The sequence below is a fragment of the Aptenodytes forsteri genome, unplaced genomic scaffold (genome assembly GCF_000699145.1).
Source record: "Aptenodytes forsteri isolate BGI_AS27 unplaced genomic scaffold, ASM69914v1 Scaffold426, whole genome shotgun sequence".
Taxonomy (NCBI): domain Eukaryota; kingdom Metazoa; phylum Chordata; class Aves; order Sphenisciformes; family Spheniscidae; genus Aptenodytes; species Aptenodytes forsteri.
Window position 1 is genome coordinate 1,114,142 of NW_008794010.1, and position 22,464 is coordinate 1,136,605.

General features: G+C 36.2%; 1 protein-coding gene across 1 annotated transcript in view; it reads left to right on the plus strand.

Annotated features, from left to right (window-relative positions):
• Positions 1-22,464, plus strand: part of ULK4 (unc-51 like kinase 4) — a 261,157-nt gene that overhangs the window by 192,409 nt on the left and 46,284 nt on the right. Inside the window, exons 33-34 of the mRNA XM_009290482.2 lie at positions 2,385-2,483; positions 10,668-10,853. Coding sequence (XP_009288757.2) covers positions 2,385-2,483; positions 10,668-10,853 — 285 coding nt within the window. The remainder of the gene's footprint in view (positions 1-2,384; positions 2,484-10,667; positions 10,854-22,464) is intronic.

Consider the following 22,464-nt stretch of genomic DNA (forward strand, 5'->3'; position numbering starts at 1 on the left):
GTTGGCAGCACTCCATGTAATCACAGAGAGCTAAATTCTGTACTCCATGCAACAGTGGTGAGGCCAATTATACTGGAGGACACATATGAGGAGAGAGGATCTTGCACATGGATTGGTAATATTAGTGGAACTGATGATTTTTATTTAGATAAAAAATTAAATCTATACATTCAAAGCTAAATTCTATTCTGGCTTTTCATTAATACATCAGTTGATTGATGCACTAAAACTCCAGCTCCAGTTTTGTCCATTTCTAGTCAAAGTAATCTGCTTTGCCCTGGAAGGCTAATGGGTAAAAAGAGGCAGCTGGAAAATCGAGTTTTGAAGCATAGCTCTGCCCTCTACCCCTATAGAAGTAATTTTACAGCGGTGTTACTTGCTTCGGCATACTTGTCTTGACAATACTCATCACAGGGCCCCTGTGGGTTCTACAGCTGCCTCAGTACACATGCCCTATTGAATGATAGCCATTAGTTGGTGACTGCCATTTACCGTGCATCTACATAATATTCCACTATCCATGTGGCATTAAATGCATCACTGTAGTGATAACAAATATTCTTGGATCGTTTTTACAGGTGTCTTCTAAATAAGATACCTTCTAAAACAGAACTTGAACTAGAGAATCAAATTTTCTCAGATTATCCACTTTTGAGGCTTAAGTTGACTTTTACAGATGGTACTACCTCCACTTGAATCCTTTTTATTTAAGCTTTTTATATGTAAAGTGATAACTTTATCCAGCTGCATAGGCAAAACATGACACCACTTTTCATTTGCATTTCAGTACTTTATGCTGAATGGTGCTGATAACTGTATCCAGCTTCATTCAAGAGTTTGCTCTCTGTGGTCCAAGTACTTGTGTTTTAATGGAAATGGTACAAAAGTTCAGATTAATTTGCATATCTCTTTTGGAGCAGTTTCATCATATCATGTTCCACAGCTGATCCACAGTAGCTGAAAGTAATTTGCAATCTTGATTTGAGAAGTAGACTCTAGTTAGTGACTTAATGTAGGTTTAAGCGTGGTATAGTGTGTATCCTTTATATATATGTAAAGTATAATTCCTTTAGTGATATTGTTCATTCTCTTTCCAAAGACACTAAATATATAACAGTGAAGGAAAGTAGTCAAACATCCCTGATGGAGAAAGTCTTTCTTCTCATCCAAGCACTAACCAGAAAAAGCTGTTGTAAATTTTGCTGAAGTGAAGGTGGCTTACTTCCCTTTCTTGATTAATATAAACACTCCATTTTTTTTGTCTTCTCTGTACTATGTCTTTTTGCCCTTCTTGGACTTCAGCATTCCAGGTCATTGTGGTGAGTCTCAGTGAGGGACGTACCAATGTGTCTTATTACCTGGAGAAACAGCTCTTCAGACCTCTTTTATTTCAAAATTCTTTCCAGAAGAAAGGCATTACCCTTTCAACTCATCAGTATCAACAGCGGAGCTTCAGCAGTAGTGTCTCTTGTCTCAGGGGACTTGCTCCTGCGTTCACCTAACCAAATGAAAAATCCTCAAGTGTTACACTTGGATGATGGTTTTAGGATTGAGCTTTAAATGAAACACAATGCAAAATGATTTTTAAATGTGTTCTTGACAAAATGTTTACATTTTCCTCTAGCAGCTAGACTGTATAGGGTCATGGTCCAAAACTGCTGCAAGATAATGAAGTTAAACGAAAAATCTTGCAAGCAGACCTTTCTGGTGTCCTGGGGCAGGGATGGGTCATAAATAGCACTGCCTAGGATGGCAGTGTGTTTTGATGAGGGGGGATGACAATGGTCAGAATTACAAGTAGTAACAGATCATATCACTGACTTTGGTCACTTAAGGATTTTATTTTTCCTATCTAAAAAATAAATTCTTATAATATATTATGAATATTTCAGGATACAAAATGAGTCAGATGGGCAAAATTGGACATTATTGCTGAGAATCCTAACTTTTCAGTCACCTTGATTTTCTTGTTTTGAGTTGAACTTAAAATTGTTCCTGATAAAGGAAAAAAAAATAGTTGAACTTTACTGTTAAAATAGGCATGTCGTTGAAAGAGAAAACAAATACATAAAACATTTATGGCTTTAGAGGTATCTTTTGCCTACACAGTTTATAGCATTTTGCTGAAGAAATGTCACGTAGGTCAGTATATTCAGCCTGTGCAGAGTGGGCATGACAGCAGGAGTCCCTTTTGCTTTGTGCTTATTGTTACAGACACAGGGAGCGTAACTGCTCATTGGGAGCCCAGGAATACTTAACTAGAAAAGAGCGTACAAGTCTCCTTCAAACTTCCGTTCAAACTTCGACCACCTAATGGACCTAATTTGCTTCTCATAACGGAACAGTCACCAAGGCTGCTTTTCATTTTTTCTCATCTTATTAAGGCACAGAAATCTGGCACAGGAGGGGACACGCAGGCTGCTGAAGACCTTCTGCTTATCAATAAACCCCTGACGGACCTAATTAGCCTGCTTATTCAACTGGTGAGAATTTGCTTGTTTGTAAGCCTTTTGGAATGTTGCTGAAGTTGGAATTATTCAACTGAATTCAACATCTTAGAACTCTGTTTACTAGTTTTTCATTGTTTATAAGCTCCCACCTAGTACAAAGGAAGGACTAACAGTTTTTAAGAAATTATAGGTCGTAGTGACTTGCAGGTTACAAGTGACATCAGACTAAGTCTGTCCCAAGCGTAGAAGTAGGACAAGGGACAGGCTGCAGATTCTCAGTTGGGATACATACGTATAGCCAAATTTTAGCCCTTTAGATCTAGTGATCACTGCGTAGGGAAAGGACAGTATTCAAAATTTGAAACAAGTACTGCTACCATTAGAAAAGTCAGTGTACTTAAAATTAGTTTGCAGTGAGTGATGACTTTTAATATTATTTTCTTGTTTTTGAGCCTTCTGAGTTTTTCTCAAGGGTTTAGTTTTATTTTAACATGATCCTGGGGGATTTACAAGTGGGAATGGTCCCTGGTGATCTGTAAACATCTTTGAAGTCTGTCTGTTTAAAGTCAGTCTTTTCCAGGGTTTACTAGATGTCACAGTGCTGCATTGAAATCTTCACAGAGTGCTATATTGTGGCCCTGACGCATCCCATCAGCTCAACCTCCATCATACTGTGCCAGAGATTTGTCTTGGCTCTGTGTGTAATAACTTGTAGTAGAGGAATGCTTCTTGAGCCGGACAGGGTTTTTAGAGGCTGCCTCAGCCTTTTATTCAACATAAAGCCATTAAAATGGTATGTGAGAATTTCTCTGTGGCGTATCACACTATCCGTTCCAGGTTATTTCACTTAGAGGCATTTCAGATTCAGTTCTCTTCCAACCTCAAATTTTTATTTTGTTTTCATTTAAATACAGGTTTTCAGATGTATTATGATATGAATACCTGTGACTCTTTTATTATCTTTAGCACTGGCTGTCACCTTCTATTTTGGTGAAGAGTGTGATTCCTTTTTTATTAATTTTTGGCATTATACTTGTTGCTAAGTTCTCCTTTGATGGATTTTTAACCAGCTATTGACAAAAGCTTTTTGGAAATGTTCACTGAATGACCTAAGACAAAGTAACTGAATTTCAACTATATAATATTTCATCTTTATGAATTCTGTTAATTTATTTTCTGTTAATTTCTTTTAAATCACTATATATGATAAATAGTAAGACATGAAGAGATGCAAATGTTCCTTTAAAGTGAAACTAGTCATAAATTTAAATTCCATTAACTCTCTAAAGAACAGAAAATTAGAGGCTAAGCTGTACTCAGCCTATACCACCTGGAAGTCTTTTATAAGTTTTTAATTAAAGGATAGGATAATTGTATAGTTAGCATGTACTGATTAGATTCTGATTTGCCCTTGTATTTCAGAAGCATGGCTACAAATTACCACTAGGTTTTGCTTTGTTCTGTATTTCTACAGATTCTGGTATGTTTAAAATGCTTATTTAAAATCCGCTGATTTTAACATACGGGTAAAGAGTAAAGACCGATGGTGCTGCTGCTTTTTTTGTTTGTTTTTGGTTTTGAATTTGTTAAAGATTTTGTAAAAAGTGAGGGATTTTCTGTTGTGTCTATGTGGTGTTCTTGACATACATGTGCTTGATTGGATATACAAAAGTTATTTCAGCTAAGTTTGTTACATTTTATGTCCTTTACCCATTGCTGTATTAAACATTTCCTGTTAAGTTTGGAAGAGTTTGATCAATGGAATAATAATTTTAACATTTTGGATCCACTTGTTTAAAATGTTTTATGCTCTAATCTCTTTAAATAGGACGAGATTCTTTGTGAAGTTTCTCTCAAGGTCTCTCAAGATGTATATGCTCCCTACCCCTCAAAAAGACTCAGGCCTACCTAAGCTTAAGTTCTGTGGAGCTACCAACAGTAGTTCTCTGTATTCATTGAGCTGTGTGGCTACATAAGCCTTTATTACTGTTTTGAGGCATTTATTTCTTTGTGAACTTTATTTTCTGGAGATAATGGAGGTCTTAAATTCTGAACTAACCATCACTTTAGGATATTGAGTTAAAATTATTTTCTCTGGTTTGCTATTTCTACCTATCTTACCATATTTACAGTTTCTTATGTCACTTGGAATAATTGCTTTCCCTCATTGATATGTTTAACACTGAAGTAGTTGATTGTTCCATGCCCCATTGACTTCTCTATTTATTTTCCTCAAGTTCTACATGTTTATCTCCCTTAATAATCCCACAAAAATCAATGTGAGTTTTCTTGAAAATGTCAAAAACTTAGACTCAATTTTTCTCTTCTGTAATTCCCTTCCCTTCTGATTTACTCTCACTTAGGGCATAGCAAAGCAAGTGTAGGAAACCTAGATAGCATGTAAATGAAACTTCAGAATTTTTAAGAACGTGAAAGAAGAAATAATTACAAATTCTGTCATGCAGAAAACACTGCAAATATGGAGAATTCAATACTTAATCCTATAATCAGTCTGCCTTTAATTGATCAATAAGAAGAAAATAAATTGAGCATTTAGTCTTCTGCTTGGCAGCTTTGTGTTTAAAAGTTAATTACACTTAGCTTTTTTGTGTAATGTTTCTCCACTTGAACATAAATGTCATTTGATTATTATACTGAAACTTGCAGCAATTATAGAAGATATAAAATACCTTCTACTTTTTGACGTACCATTATACTGAAATCACTTCAGTGTGGATTTTCAGAAACTTTCAGAAACCTTGCCAGTACCTATGAAAAGGAGTTTCATTTCTCTGTAGATCCTAGATGTAGATCTTCCAGTCTTTTCTGCAGCCTACCAGATTGCTGGGAGAGAACTTTTCTTGTCTTCTGGTGTTAGGCTTCTTCATTATAATATTACTAGTAAAATTTGCAGTTGATTACTGTGCTCTGTATATTACTGTTGAAAGACCAGTTAATCATGTGCAAACATGACGAGGACAAATATGAAGCCTCAGTGCACATGGATGAATGAGATGATCTCCTCTAGGTCCCTTCTGTCTCTACGTTGCACTGGCTCTAAGGCTGTGCCCTGACTTCGGTTTCAGAGCACGTGAAGGTATTTGCCAATGAATAATGAAAATGACTGCAGAAGAATGATAACCCTGTAGAATTTTATTTCACATTTCTTAGGAATACAGACGGTTCTGTGGTCAGAGTGGAAAGACATATGTTTATTTCCTGTATTGTATAATGTATTGCTGTTATTGTATTTGAAATGTTATCTGCGAATTATATTTGAAGAATTCTCTTCTACAGAGCTACCCTAAAAACCAAAAAACAATCAAACAAAACAAACCACAAAAAAAACCCCAAACAAAACCACACCAGAGGAAATATGAATATCTTGTCACAAGCACAGAATTTCAGAATGAGGATTTAGTTTCTCAGCCATTAGGCTAGATTAAAATGTACTGAAAATATATTGTTTTTTAAAATACTTTCCCTTAGGTAGGAGGACGATGATTTTGCCCTAAGCCAAAATATAATATTTTATTTTTTCATTTAAAACTGTGCATATTTACTGATAAGAAAAGCATAATAAAGGTAGCAGATTTAATAATGTTGTTTTGCTTTTACATTTTGTTTAATGTTTGCAAAATCATCTTGCCTATGGTTCCCAGTGGTGCTTCCTTTACAGCACATTCTGTAATCACATTACTGATCTAATGAACATCTATCTCTTATCGTAATAAACTCTCTTTGTGTATAACCTCATTAATGCACTGAAATAGTGTCCCCTCCGGGTAATCCAGACAGTTTCATTGTAGCTCTAAAATTAGATGCTGTAACAACTCCAATGGTGTGAAAACTGCCACTTCAGCTCAAATGATCACACGTTTCTTGCCATGGTTTGCAATTCATGAACACACTGCAAGTCGGTTAAAAATGAAGGCATTTTTGACAACAGACTGCAGAAATATAGATGTGTAATAACAAGAAACTTCCTGCTCTTCACCACATTAACCTTAAAATACACAGAGTAGGTTCCATCTAGAAAGGAAGAAAAGTAGAATTTTATGTTATGAGCCTGTTTACAGGAGGTTATAACATGGCCATAAAAATTAAGTAAAAAGTAATACACAATCTTCATTGCACAGAAGTCTTGTCATGAGGCATTATTTTGAAATTTTGAAGTGAAAAATAAATCTATAGTTCTGAGTTAGAGAACGGCAAAAATTACGGCTTTACCTGTTCAGTAATTTATTTTAAGGTGCTGGATTTTCTTCAAGCTATACACTAGCGCAGAATATTAACAGCTGCAAGGAGAACGAGTGCTAACGTTTCTACCTTGCTGAAGGGCTGAATCCATAATCCCCTCTAAGACTGATAAAGCAAAAAGAAACGAAGGGCCACTAGAGTTTTTTCATGTAATTATGAAATACCAAGGGGCAGATATTTTCTTAAAGAGTTAGGACTCTAGTTTTTCATGGGTTTCTCCTCCCCTGAAAGAACAAAAACTTAAGTAGCCGCTGTCATGAAAAACTATAAATGCATTTCAAAGGCTTGAAATTTATTTCTTCATATCAAATGGAATTGTTATGATTAGAAAAATAATCAGAATACTGTTCCAGCTGATTAAGAGATGAACCATCCACCTATATTCGTTGTCTAGCAACATGATTCTAGCTTTGCTGTTCTTAGACATGAGATACTATTTACTTGAAAGCTAAATTTTCATTCCTTGATTTTCTATATTTACAGATATTTATTATATTTTCAGTCATTGCTTTTGTTCATACCAATAATTTTTTTCAGATCCTGTACTCTTTATAACCGTTAATGAAAGTACTAACACTGACTGGCAGCCATTGTTAAATTTCAGGTTACCAACTTAAGGCTTTTGACATCTAAATCACTACTTGTCGGTAGGGAAACAGCGAAATGGTGAGAGTTATAGAGAAAAATGCTGATGTGGACATACTTAAATAGGGACACTGCTGAGAGTTCCTCTTCCACCTTAATTATTGATTGGTTAGACTGTAGGCCAATGATTCTCATCCCCTCCAGAGTACATATGGTCTTTCCTGTTCCCAGCTTGTTTTCCTATTCATCCAAGACCTATGCTGTTATTGTTTTACCCTGCAATTTTCCAGGATGACAACAACTTGCTCCCCGAACTCTAGATAGCACTGAAGCTCAGACAGACTCTGGTGAAGCGGAGGAGCAGAAGAGCCTGAAGTACAACAGGCAATGAAGGACTTCATTGGCATTTGTGATTAAATAGGATGATGTCATGGCTGGCAAATACTGTGAACACTGGAGTGATACTGGTGGCTAGGTTTGGAGGATGGTCACTGACAGCTTGATATCCTGTGAGGAGCAAGCCTATCTGATGCCAAGACATATTGGATGGAGAGATTCAGGGACTTCCTTTCTCTTGTTGAGGGACAAAGAACAGCAGCAACAGTGATAAAAGGTTGGGCATGCCAGGAGGAGATAAGCAAAGCCATTGGCCCAATCCCAGCTCCCTCTCACCTAGGGCAAAATGTTGCAGTGTCTCACTAATGGGGGACTCCTGCTGAAGACAGCCTTCCTTGGGAATAATGCTAACAGGCTGGACTTGCTCATTTCCTTCCTTGAAAGTCATGTACCCTCCTGGTGTCAGGAAGAACTGCAAAGGTCATGGTGCTTTATGTATTTCTTCACTCAAGGTTGTTGTAGGGGCAGTCCTCTGCAGAGATTGACACCTTTCCACTCCTCTGATATTTAGTCAATATCTCAGGAAAAAACCTTGGGAACAGTCTCACTTCCAAGTATGGCTGTTGTGATTACTGATTACACATGGGATTTTGTGCTTACGGAGCCCAGGGAACTAGCCTCCACTGCAATACCAGGGCAAGGACATATCTGCCCAAATGTTCACTGATTTTTTATTTTTTATGTTTGGTTAGCCCACAAACAACATTTGAAAATTGAATATCGTTCTTGTACTGTGATTTTCTTCAGGGAGTGGTTGATATACCTGCCCACACTGATCTAGTAAGAAACTGTAAGTTAGAGTGCTGCTTTTAAAAGGGATGAGAAAGATATGTTAAAATAGTTTATTTTTTCCTTCCTTTATCTAATAGCGTTTTTTTTTTTTCAGTGAAGGAAATACAAGTTGGCTTAAAGCCTCCAGTGAGATCAGTGGAATTTTTTTTTACTTGATAAGGATTGAAGATATAAATGGAGCTATAAAGCTTGTTACTATTTGTAGCTTTTCCTCTTTTTTAGCCTTGCTATTTATGTTGATGATGTTATTAGATAATTCTGGATGTTGGAAAGGAAACAAATAGGTGGCATTTAGATTGGAATGAAGAAAGACCATACAGCAAAACTGTGGAAGAAGTAGCTGCTGTGGTCCTGTCACTTGCATAGCATTAGGTCAAATAGAATGTGGTATGTCTTGGGGCTATGTATTCAGAGCTTACATCTCAGTTCAGTCTGTTTTAAACAGCCAGCTCTATGAAGCTAATGGAAAACAGGATTGTATTTGCATGCAGATCCCTGGGGAACTGCTTCTTGAATATTTAAGGACTATATGTCTGATGATATGTTTCCAGATTGCTTTAAAGTAACTGTATGGGTTTTCCTTAAAAGGAAAAAACTTGGGCAGTTCATACTGCAGATTAAATAAGTAATCATTATTGAAGTGGTTTGGCATATTATATAAATGGTTGGACAGATTATATAAATTGTTTCTTTTTATTGTCAGTAAGGATAGTCTGTAACTGTACTTTAATCTAGCTTTGTATTTAAATAGTATTTTTGGAATTAAAAAACTGAGTAGGAGTGATGAGGTGTTTTTACACTTCTATACCTTATTGGTTAAGACCACCACTGGTATATTTTGTTCAGTTCATAGATTGTAAGGCCAGAAAAGGCTATTGTAATCATTTAGTCTAGGATCTCATATAACACAAGACGTAGGACTTTCCTAAATTAATTCCTCATTATAGTAAAAGGTTTTGGGGTTTTTTTAGAAAAAAACTATTTTTGTGATATATAAATTGCCTGTGATGGAGAATCTTTCTCAGTTCTAAGAAAGTTGTTTCAGTGGTTAATCACTCTTATTAAGGAAAGAGAGAAAAAAGGAAATCAAAGTATTATCTTCTTTCTAATCTGAATTGCTTTGTCTAAAGTTTTGCGCTATCGTCTCTTACCAGTCCTTTTTCAGGTAAAGGAATTAACCTATCATCAGCCTGCTTTTTCTCACATGTAACTGAGAGAATATGATCAAGTGCCCTTTAACCCTCCCTTTGATAAGCCATAGACATTGAATTGCTTCAGTCCTTCGCTGTTATGTTTTCCAGTCTGTCATCCTCTTGCCTGTTCCCAAGAAACCTCTGTGATTTTTTTTCACTAGCTTTCGTGAACTGTCTGCGCATTGCATTCCTGTTGTCATTCCAACAATGCCAAATACAACCATAATATAATATCTCTACTCATTATTGTACTTTCTCTCAGAAAGTACTCTACTCAGATTGTACTTTCAAGAAAGGTATAAATCATTTTGATAGGGGTGTCATACTAACAGAAGCTCATTTAAAGATGATTATTAGCCATGCCCCCAAATCTTTTCCATAATTTTGCTTCCCAGGAAAGAGTTTTTCCATCCCATTGCTAGGGCCTGCTCCAGTGTCTGCTCTTCAAAGGAGTGCAGAAAAGCTGGAATTCAGGAAAATATTTTAAATCTGCAAAATGTACCTCCTATGTGACTACTTAAAATCCATTAAATAGCTAGATAGCCTGTACTCTACCTCAACCAGAAGCCATAGACTTGATTTAGAAATAATTAAATGAAGTTTTATGGTGTGCATTATGTAGAATATTAGACATCATGGCTATAATGATACTTTCTGCTATTACTACTTCTATTTAAAGTGAAATACACCATCTGAAAATAACAGAGTTGAGAGCAACATTTTCAGTGCTTTTATGATGTCGCTATAGATAGGCTATTTGATAGAATCATAGTGGAGACATTGTTATACTATTGCTTAAGAACAGATATATTTTACTTATATTTTCATCACTTTATTAAGCTTAGTTTAATGGAATTTTGAGTCAGTCAGCTAGAAATTATTCTTTCTTGGCACAATGCAAATGTTAATACTCTTCCAAATCCCCAGCAATATGCAATTTTTCTGAAATTGGAATTTGATTTTTGTTTGTTCATTTTTTGTTCATTTTTAGCTTCCCAGTGAAGATACTGAAATATTTGAGAGTGCCTCACAGTGCTTATCATTGCTGGTTCAGCTGTATGGAGGGAACAGTCAGGAGAGTATGTCTCCAGAAAACATGGACAGCTTTGCTGAAGTACTGAAGTCCAAAAAAGATACACGACAACTGAAGCTTTTGTTGAGAATTATAAAGAGACTGGTGAGTCAGCTTCTGAACATTTTAAAAGTCCATGTGTTTCTTTTATATCACTGGATAATTTTTGGCTGTTTTTTTCTTCTTAAAGTAAAAAAGAATATAAAAGAATTTTGAAAACCAAGTATGTGAAGTTAAATTTCATGTCTTCACATTTCAGTTAACTTCTCTGGAGAAGATAGCCTTCTACACTTAAAACCTCTTACAAAATGGTTGTTGGATTTCTCCTATTTCAGTTAACCATTCAGCTATTTAAATAACTCATGTTATTTATATATTTGTTTAGTACTTCAGCTTTATGAAGTATTGGAGCAATTTTCTGAATGCCTTCTGAAAGAACTAACCTTGTAGCATTAAATAGCTGTTCAGAAACACAGTGCTTGATTTCATGGTAAATAAAATGCCATTTTGTACTTGAAATAGGTTTGTGCGTAGACTGTTGACTCCTCATTCTCACTGAGCAATAAGGACCACTTCTGCTGGAGTGGTTGTAATGTAGAATGCCAATCAGTGGGTATCGTTCAGGGGCTTGGTTTGGTAATGTTATTGGTGTTATTCAATTCTGTCATGCTCTGACATGGTGGTATGACAGCAGTCTTGTGTCTTTCAAGTAGCTTAGGTGGAAAACCTTCTGTACCTGTAACATTCTCTCAGATAATAGTATGTTTTTTATCTTGAACTGTCTTGATAAGAAGCTTTGCCTGCATTGTCACCTTGCCTTGGTTGATTACTTCACCCTTTACTCTCCAAAAGCAGGAGTTTTCAATTAAAAGAGGGTAACTTCCCCAGTGTAAGAGGCAGAAGACACTTGAATTTTGCAAGTACAGTGCTGGCTACTAGAGTAAGGCCATAATCAATGGCAGCAGGAGTTGTCCCACTTACAGAGTTAAGAGGAAGCAACCCTTTTCATAGAGCTTTCGGAGCTGTTCCTGTCCTCTTTCTCCTGCCTGCTGTATTTACATCACAGGAAAGTAAACACCATACCCTTCTTCCCAGTTTTGCTCAGTCCTATCTCTCCCTAAAAGAAGCATGAATATATAAAATTAAAATTGAAATGATGTTTAAAATTCATAATTTCTCTCATTCTTGACATCATCTCAGGTTTCGCTCCTTTATTTTCTCATGCTTTTCCTGAAAAGACAATTCTAGCAAAGATTTTTTTTAAAGACACTTCCTATTGATTTTTGCTTGTTTCTGTGCTTCTCTTTCTGTGTAATTGTTGTGCTGCGTAGAACTGGTTTTTGCTTTTCCGCAAAAGCAGTAAGAGAAAAGAGGCAACAAAGTGTGAGGAAAGGAAAGAGAAATAAGGCTGCAATATACATATCTAGATTATTTGATTTTAGCATAGCTACAGACTTGTTTCCTTTCCCTCCGTTTTGAAGACTATGGTTCAAAAGTTGACCTAGCATGCAGGATATTTAACACAGAAACTTCTGTTGATTATCTTAAGAGAACAAAGCTATGCTATCACCTTTTGAATCTTGCAAGTTCCTGTACTTTTAGATCTCTCCTTTGTATACCAGTGATACTGGTACTTGTTATTTATAATATCAGGCATAGATTTTCTGTAATTATTTTAATGAGATCATAGGATTTCTTTTGAAAGCAGGGTTCATAGATAATTTGACAGATTATTTAATAAATTTTACATTATTTCTCTAAACCTTAAAAAGTCCTGTTCAGAGGAGATGATTATCTTGTCAAAATTGTCATAATCACAAAAGGCATTGAAATATAATCATATCTGTTTAAGAAGGATTCAGCCCACATCAGCTGTTCATGCTGAATTTTGAAGCCTGGAGCAGTGTTTTTCTTTTTTTTTTAATATCTGAGCAATATTTTAATAGAGGGATCGTTAAGTGTACCGATTTCCATTCTTGCCAATCAGTGTTTGTGCAGGGCATCTTTCCAATCTGTGGTCATGTTAACTTTGTTGTTACAGGCACAAGTATTGCTTACGTAAGACAGGAACATACAAAAAGAATTCTATGTGTTTATGCTATAGCTGCCTTTATAGCATGTGTTTCTGGAAATAAGGAAAAGGCATAGCAGTATGACTAGTTAATCTTTGTCCAAGTGTTACGTATGACTCCAGTGAGCCAATGGAGACAGGTGTCTCAATTTCAGTCTTCAAGTTAAAGCACGTCACAGAATTTGTTGATGTACAAGATGACCTTACCTTGATGAAATGGAAACTTTTATCTATGTGTTGTTTTAATTTAATAATATTCATTCATTAAGTTTTATCTCCAGTGGTTGGAGGGGTTTTTTTGGACAAAGTTGGCGGTTTGTTTTGAGTTTTTTGGGGTTGTTTGTTTTTTTTTTAAATAGTTATTTTTCATTGTCAACTTTGACCAGCAAATTGACTGCAGGGCAATATGAACTTCTTGCAACACTTTCTTCACTGATTTTTGCTCTACAATTTTGTTACATTCATTTATTAAACAGAAATAAAGATATAGGCCAGACTGGGGGGAAAAAAGTATCTTTGTACACACTTATTAATAAAATCGCCATGAACAGCCCTTTTTACAGGCTTTATTCTGCTGTAAGAAGAAATCATTAGGAGTGAAAACCAGAAAAAATATGCTTTGAGCTAACTTTTGTAACTGTGTAAGTAAGGCTCATTTAAAAGCTTTAAAAAGGCAGCATTGACTGTCTTCTTTCTGTTTTTTTTATAATCACCTCTTAGCTTTCAAAGCTTTTGGCTCTGTCAGGCCCAGGTTAACCAGTCTTTTTCAAGAATGTTCTCTCACTGGCATTGACATAATGGACAGAAACTGAATAAAATTACTGAGTCAAAGAAACAGGGTTTGATGGTTTTGGTTTTTTTCCCCTTCAGCCCTTTTACTAACTCTCTTGTTCTGGTTGCTTCATCTTGGGTTAGACAATACTACTATTCAGATATTCTTCATCTTTTTTAGCAGAATTTGTGTAACCGATCAGTGACGTCAGGGGAGTGATCTTGTCCCATTCTTTGGTTCTCAGAGCCTCTCCTGCCACCCTTTATGGAAACCATGATCTTACCACTTCATCTTTTCTATGAAGATATAGCGCATCTTATTACAGTCCAGTAAATCATCTAGATTAAAGTATGTCTTTGTAAAGTGGAAGAAATTTTCATTTGGGAAGCAAATAGTTCAATTTTTGCCTGCTTTACTGAGAAGTTTTTCATTTCTTTTTTTCCCCAGAGGAAAAAAAATCTACCTGCGATCTCAATTTACCATCTAGTATATAATGTAGAGGCAAATGATTATCACCAGAATTTTTATAGAACTAGCCAATATCTCCACTGGACACATAATCACTGTGGGATTACAGCTGGGCACTGACAAATAAAATGCTTCAGCTTTCAAAACAAGAGAAGACTTTTTTATTCCATCTGGTAATAAGGAAAAATTCCTCTGAGAAAAATGAATAAACATCAGGCTTTAACAGGCAATTCTGCACTCACTGTGGAGAGTGAACTTTTGTTTTGTGACTTTTACCTTAAGTACTTGTCAGAAAGTATATTTGAATTCTACCTAAATCACACTTTTTTTTTTCTTCTGATCATCTTTCTAGAACCTCATTTTCACTAATTTGTGTATCTTAACTGTCAGAAAGTTGATCATCCTTTATTTGTGAGCAGCTAAGACATTTAGGATGTCATCTGCATGTCAGATACCCTGTGAGGGATACATATAAGGATTTCTCAAATCGTATTAGGCTGTGTAGTAAAGATGTTAAGGCTAGAATGACAGTATTTGAGCTGTGGCAAAGGTCCATAACTTTCTTTAATTTCATTGTAGGACTGTTGAACACTAATTTGCTTTCCCTGCGAGTTTGGGCCACAGCTACAGCATCACTATATACCTGCAGGCAGATTTACTATCCTGTTTCTAATGAACCAAAGCCTGAGGAACCACTGGTCACTATGTCTGAAATATCATTCAAATCATGTGTCCCTAAGTATTTCTGTCACGTAGATAGTAACTCTATCATCCTGAGTTTTATACAGAGATGTGCTGAGTTTGCATCTCTTGAACTGACAGCTGTGTGTTTGTGTATTAAAATATATGTATGTATTTTTTTACTGTGATAGTTCCCAGATTAGGTCCTCATTGTATTAGTCACTGATCATGCATTATGAGGAAAGACATTTAGAGCTTGAAGAGATATACGGTCTGAGTAGCACAAATGTTTGATTTAGGGTTCTGCAATCCCTCTGAAGTCGAACTTCTTGCTGGAGATTTGCTCCTCAATAGATTCCCACAAGTACGTCTGCAGAGAGCTTGCCTCAGAGAAGGTGAAGCAAAATCCCAAGAGATTTTCAGATAGCATCCCTTTTACGGCTTCAGCTCCGAGGATTCAGCGCCACAAGGAGGTGCTTGTGTGGCAATTCCCAGCTGAGTCTGCTTTCCCAGAGTCTTACAAAGCTGAGGGAACCTGTTGGCATATCTCCTGCCGCGAGAGCACAGCGCTCTCGAATAGGCTCAGTTAGCTGGAGAAAAACTTCTTATGCATCTTTCTCCAAACCTGAATCTTTTAAGCATGCCTTTAATTAATTTCATTAATTACTAAGGTAATCCATAATATTCCATTGCTCTAAGGAATAACTTTATATCGAGATGCTTGTTAGACTGTGAATACAATACTCAGCTGTAGGTTGCTCACATGTATAGGTATACTCACTATAAATGCATGTGGTGTTACATATGTTTTCCTTAAATTACGTATCTTTTTAAAATCCGGATGACTCTTATATGAACAATTTCTATCCTTCATTAGTATTAGCCTCTTATTTTCAAGTTGTTACCAAGCCTTCATCCCTTCTTTATAGACCATCTTTTGTTGGCTTCAGTCTAACAGAATAATGTCCCTGGGTAGGACAGAGCAATTCATTAGACACAAACAACTTAAGATCCCCCCAAGAAGAAAAAGCTAATCAGCACTAAGATACATTATGCAGACCATAAACAGGACGGGTTTCTCAAAATGCTTTGAAGAAAATACATGGGAAGGATAATGCCTCTCCACCCTTCCCGCCGTGCGGGGAAGCTCCCTCTATTTGCACGCTCGGACAGGTCTTTGTTTTAGGGTTTTAATGAAATCGGAGAGAGTCCCCAGAGATTAGAGACAGGGAGGCCTCCAGCACCCGCTGTTGCTTGGCAGCCTTCTGTCATGGCACTTCCAGGCCCCACCATACCTTGTGGGGGAATCGCCCGGTCCTGAGGGAGACGGCTCTCCTCCTCCTCCGCTTCTGGGTTTTAATCTGGTCGCAAAGCTTTTAAGCATAGCTTTTTGAATTTGCGTATGTTTTGACTGAAATACAATCTAATGACACTCCTTTAAAAAAAAAAAAAAAGTTACAATGTCCCTGATGAATATTAGCAGTCGGCAGGGATATTTGCTTGTCAGAATTGCTGGGCCAGGCCCTTCCCTTTGGTCAAGAAGCAATATATTGAGTTTACAGAGAAGAGTTAAGAAAAACTGGTTTAAATTACTCAGAAGGTGAATGCAGCTAATCACAACTACTCTAATACAATTTAAACAACAATTAAACAATTATTTAAATAGAGCTAGTATAGTGTAATTTAAAGAAATTCAGCATTTGGTGGGCATAGTTCTCTTGCAGCACAGCCCCTTTGCTGTACTTTGTGGTTTACTGGACAAAGAATTGAGCCAATATTGATTAATTTATCTGAGTAATTTGGATTTTTTTTTTTTAAATCTCACTTAAGCTGTATTTTGAACTTTGTGTTCGGTTTATAATGTCCTATGGGCTCTACTAAATTCTCATGGAAATGAAATATTGTACTTCCATCATTAAACCCTGATGGAAGATTTTTGTTAAGCTTAGTAAAGCATTTTCGGTAGCACTAAGAAGGAAAACATTTAGTCAATGAAAGTGTGATTTTTTTGAATAGTCAAAACTTAATAATATCCCCATTTGTTCTCAGACATTCTATGAGCAATACCAAGTCCTAAAATATGGATTATTTAATTTATAATTATTTACTTGATACTAAGAATAACATAGCTTTTCAAAAAGCACTTTTTTAAAAGTATTGTATGAAAATGTTATTTGTATGTCTAGTAATACTTAGGATATCCAGATGTGAGAGGGATACTGTAGTTGATTATCATTCAAGATCCCATGGCATTCTTTATAGTAGTATACATGGTTAATTTTAACTTGACTAATTACACTCTGTGTATTGAAATCCAGGACACAAATTTTCATTGTATAGGGCAGATAAGAATTTTCATTTTTCATCTGAAATGGTTAGATACTGTTTCACCTTAGAGGCATATGCACGTTTATGACCTGTGTGCCTGGCTTATGTAGCTTGTGAAGGGCTAAATTCAGGCTCATTTATACTTTGTGTAACTCATGGAGTGTTTTCAGGATGCTGAGAAGTAGTACAATATGTTAGCACTGTCCTTGACTTCCTCTTTTTTTGACATTTGCATCCTATGGTTTCTACTGGAGGAGAGCGAAGAATGTTTTGGTATTTAGATTTACACACTTGGTTAGAGCACTGAAAGAATTTTAATAGGCCTTTTCTGTTTCTGATTAGCCTTCCTTTTCATTTACCTCTTTGAATTTTACAGTATCTTTCTTTCAGTTGGCCAAAATTCTTAAGCGCAGCATTCTAAAGTTATATACTGATGGGTTTTTTTCCAGTACTTACCCTTCTGTCTTATGAAATTAAACAGAACAAGTATCCATGGGTAAGTCTCAGTCACTGATGCAGTCCCTGGAATTCTTATCTTCCCCTATCTTGTCACTTTTGATCCTGTCCAGAAGTTCTGTGGCTGATACCAGATTGCAGAAAACTTTGCTATTTTTTGACCCAAAGCACTAGATGGTACAGGAATGCTCTGCTTATTTCTTCTCATAGAAAAGGCAAATATTTAAATCTCGATAAGATTGTGCAGGCTTATAGGATCAATTATTTCTGGCTGCATCAGAATCCTCTTCTGCTGTGTGGATTTTGTACTTCTCTGACTACGCTTGCTCTAATTCACTTTATGTGGTATAGTTTGTATCCCTGTGTATGTATAACCGTAAACACAGTGTATTTTCTTTTTGTATGTGACTTGGGCTATTCTTAACTCAAAGTGTCAAGAAATTCTTAACAACTGTGAGAATTAAAATTTTATTTTAATTGGATCTAAGCTGAGATTTTTTTTTTTTTCAGCTAATCACTGGACTCCATGAGCCTATTCTATTAAAAATACTAGGCTTCATATAATGTGGTACATCAAAACCTTAAGTAGTGATACATAAAGTCAGATGGTGACGAAGTTTTATGCAATTAACTTACCATTTTGGGGGTTGTATAGGAGTTTGTATAGCTTGGAAGCTTTTGGTTAAGAAAATATTTACTGGGACTTCTAACTTTTGATGTGATTTAGGTCCCACCTTTTGCAGCTGGTGATATGTCTGGAATATCCATAGTTATCTTAATCTAGAGGTGCTGTTTTGTTTTATACATTGACACCTCTGCAATGACTAATTTGCGGTCAGTGTTTTTACTGTAACGGTGAAGTGCTTTCTCCATGTCGAAGAGAGCACACTATCTTTCATCTGGTATTTCCACCACACAGACAAACACCTGCTTTGCTAGCAAATCATATATTGAGTTCTCACGCTCCCAACCTGGAATTTCAAACAGAGGGCTATTTTAATGCCTTTCCTTCATTTTTCTTTAGTGTTTGTTTGATGCTGACAACTTTCTAATATACAGCTGGACGGCTCCTACTCTTGCTGCTTTCTGCTTTGTCCTAGCAGCGTAATGTTTAATATTACTCACCTACCTTCATAAGCTACTGTGATGTTTAATGTTTATAAAATATTTCATGGTCCTCAGATAAGGATTAGTAAATATCAACATTTTTCTAAGAGGATCAACCAACACCAATTGAATAGAATTAAATTATTAAAAATATTTTCTCAGCTTGAATGTTAATACCAGGTTGCACATATTTCCAGGGTCTGTAGCATTAATGGGAGTGTATTAGCAGTATTTGCTGCTTTTATTATTGTTATAACTGAATTGCATTAGTGCCCGTAGACCAGGACCTCATTGTGGTAAGCTCAATGCAAGCACAGTAAAATGTCATTTCTTGCTCCAGAGAACAATCCAGCTTGTTTCCTGTGTTCAAAATAAGCTCAAGGAATTGCCTGAATGTGACTCTGCCAAATAGGAAATAATTTGACACAAAGATGACCATCCTAGATAAAACAGATCCTTGGGCAGTGTTCAGTTCTGTGCAAGCAGGAATGGGAATTTAACTAGTTGCTCCTGATTATTAATACAAAAGTATCTTCATTTTATTTCAAATTTAAATTCTTATGGTCACAAGACTCTCAAAATCCTTAGTCTTCATGTGAGGCTGTTACCAGAAACTAGAAGAGTTTTGAAAGATTTTGATTGCCCATGTTGAAGATGAGATACAGGTACACATAGAAACCAGGTTTACTATGACTTTTTGCAAACTCATATTGCAAACCCTTCAACAAAACCTCCCTTTTTTACTACATCTGTTCTCTTAAACTCAGTCTCCTTGCTGACAAGTTTACTGAGGGTGAAATAGTCTGTTACATTTCAGCATGTAAGCAAAATTTTAACTACCATGTACCAGGAGAAAATCTAATGTAGGAATTAGATTCCCTACTGGAAAAGAGTGGTCCTTCCTTTGACTTCTAAATCACCTAGTACTGGACAGTCACAGTAAAAGGTCTTGACACACCCTCTTTGTTAATCCTCAGTGCTCTCTTATTTTCCTTGCCAATGTTTCTATCTATTGATTTTTTAATATATTTCAAGTTCTGCACTTTAATATGGCATCTGACAAACATTAGCTGTGTTTCACTTTGTCTAGATCCTTACCCTCTTCATCTTACAAGGCTGGAGCACTGCTGAGAAGCTGGTGTTTTCAAAAATCTTGCCATGAGCAAATCTGCACATTACACAGAGCTTGATTTAATAGCCAGTGTGTGGATGCAGATAAACAGGCAATATAGTTGGAGTGATTAAAGGGGTATATTGTAGAGGGAGACAGTCCTTGGCCATCAGGCTGTGAGGGTGTGGGACCCTGAGGCATATGAATTAGGCAAAGGAGACAAATAGACCGATAGGACATTTCAGATACGGGTTGTCTGTCAGATGGAAATTGTGAGTAAAAATAAGACATAGATACAACAAAAGTATGCTGGTCGTGATAATGAGACCAAGCAATATGACCATATAAAGCAAAAGGAAGGCAGTGTTTAAGGAGTTAGAGATTGTTGGAAAGATCAAAAATGAAAATTATTTTAGAAGCATCAGTCAAAACACACATGCAATGAAAGAAAACAAAACACTTAAAGTTTTTTTTCCTGGATATCTCATGCATCTAATGGTTGGTTGACATATTCGTTAACATACGAATGCACATAAAATGCATACATGAAAAACATAACATGCACATAAAAGTGCATACTTTTAAAGTTCCCCAACAGAGGGCCCATGCTCACATACTACTCCCTGGCAATGCTAACTGTATCTGGGCATTATGAATATGGTGCTGCACAATTTCAGATGAGCGCATGATTCATTTAAGTGTTCTGAAACAAGGTTATGTTTAAAAATAGCATTTGTGTGTATTGAGGTTAGACTTTCGGTAGATTTCTACAGTAACTGACCCCCTCTCCCAAGTTCAAACAGTGATTCAATCCAGCATCTTCAGTGATGAAACCTCCACATTTTAAATTATGAAGACTCTACTAGTTAAACATTTCTAAAGTGCCCAGTGCTGTCACTTCTTTAAACTATTAAAACGTAATGTGTTTATACGAACATCATTATAAATTTATAACAAATTTAATTTGTGGTGATGCAGTGGTCTATGGGCTGTGAATTACTGTCCTAAATTTCACACAGCAGATGCTTTCTCTGGGATGCAATGACTAGTTGATGAGTTCATATGATGCAGCATAAGAATATCTCATAATTTGCATACCAGCTCTACTCTGCTTATACCGTTTGCTCTTTTAGACCTTTCAGGGGGCATTTTAAGAGCAATGAAGTTGACACGCAATCCTTAGTCTTGTCAAAAGCAGATGATTACCTAAATCCTTTAGTATCAATAAAAGAGTACTTCTTCCAGTAATATGTAGTGGTCATTTAGAAATGGATCAACAGATGCATGTAATTTTATAGTATCCAAATAGCTCCAATGAGTTAAAATTCATTTTTTAAGGAAATATACTGGTGTACTTAATTGCAAGAGAACTTTTGTAGAGCATAACCCCAGTATACATTGAAAAGTCAAAATGGTATGTTCCATAGTGCATAACATTGTACTTTGTGGATGAAAATCTGATCTTTATGCTGTAAATCCTTGGTAATTGTAATGAATAGACTTACTGACTATTAGAATTGCATCAGAAGAAGACAGTTGATATCAAAACCTGCCCCTTCCTGTGCTGAACGAAATGTGTGTATAAAAATCTGCCGTGTATACATGATGTATAATGATTCTATGATTCTATTCTATGATTCTGTGAGGTGTATATATATGTGATGTGAGGTACGTATACTAAACAGTGGGGTCCATGAGACTAATAATTTAAACAAATTACATTATTTGTAACTGCAATTTACTGTTGCCCCATTTCGTCACTGAACTAATTAAAAATCAAGGCAGAATACCTTGTGCTCATTCTAACTGAATGCTTCCTTTGTGGCTTTTCATGCAGGATGCCATCGTTTCCAGGGAAGTGCTGGCCTGGGACTCTCTACCTGTCCCCCAGGCAGAGGTTTTCCCTGTGGTGGGCTTGGGGAGATATAAAGGCAGGATTTCCCAGGGGAACCTGGGCCCAGTGCTGCTAGCCCTGAGTGCCAGAGCAGAAAAGCTCTGCAGAGCTTACTGGTAAAGCAGCATTTAGTCAGCCCTAAAATTTTAACTAAGACACCTCAGTGAGTAGCTGTGTGTTGCTTATTCTCATTAGAGCAAAAGTCTAGACGAAGCAGATTAGAGTTTAAAATGAGTTAATCTTTTACAATCAAATAATTCCCATGGAAATGAGTATGTTAACACAACCTCATACTGCTACTTTTCTTCAAAGTACTACCAGTATTTAAATATTATAAAGGGTAATTTTTAGCATACTTGATAAAATAACAGGTTTACATAAAGCATAAAAGGAATCGTTGTTTATAAAGATCAGGGCCCTCTTTTGTAATTTTAAACCATTAGTACATTTTATGTATTTGCAATATAAATGGTGGTATATTCACGTAATAGCATGCAATATTTATTTTCAAAGTCTCTAACTATAAGATGGCTAAGAGTAATTTGTGCCCCATATATCAGTCAGATATGGGTGGCCCTGACTCTGCTAATACAGCAATATTTCTTTTAGCTTGGTGAGGAAAATTCTTATTGCTGAAAAGCAAATTACAGCTGTCATTGAAAGATTTAAATAATATGCCCTCAGGATTGCTTGAGTGGACTGTTGCTCCACTGAGGAGCTCTGATGACATCAGAGATGCTCATGCAATTTATTCATGTAATTGTAGTTCCAAGATGGAATATATATTACATCTTGAAGGTGATATTATTTAATAATGAATGATTTTGT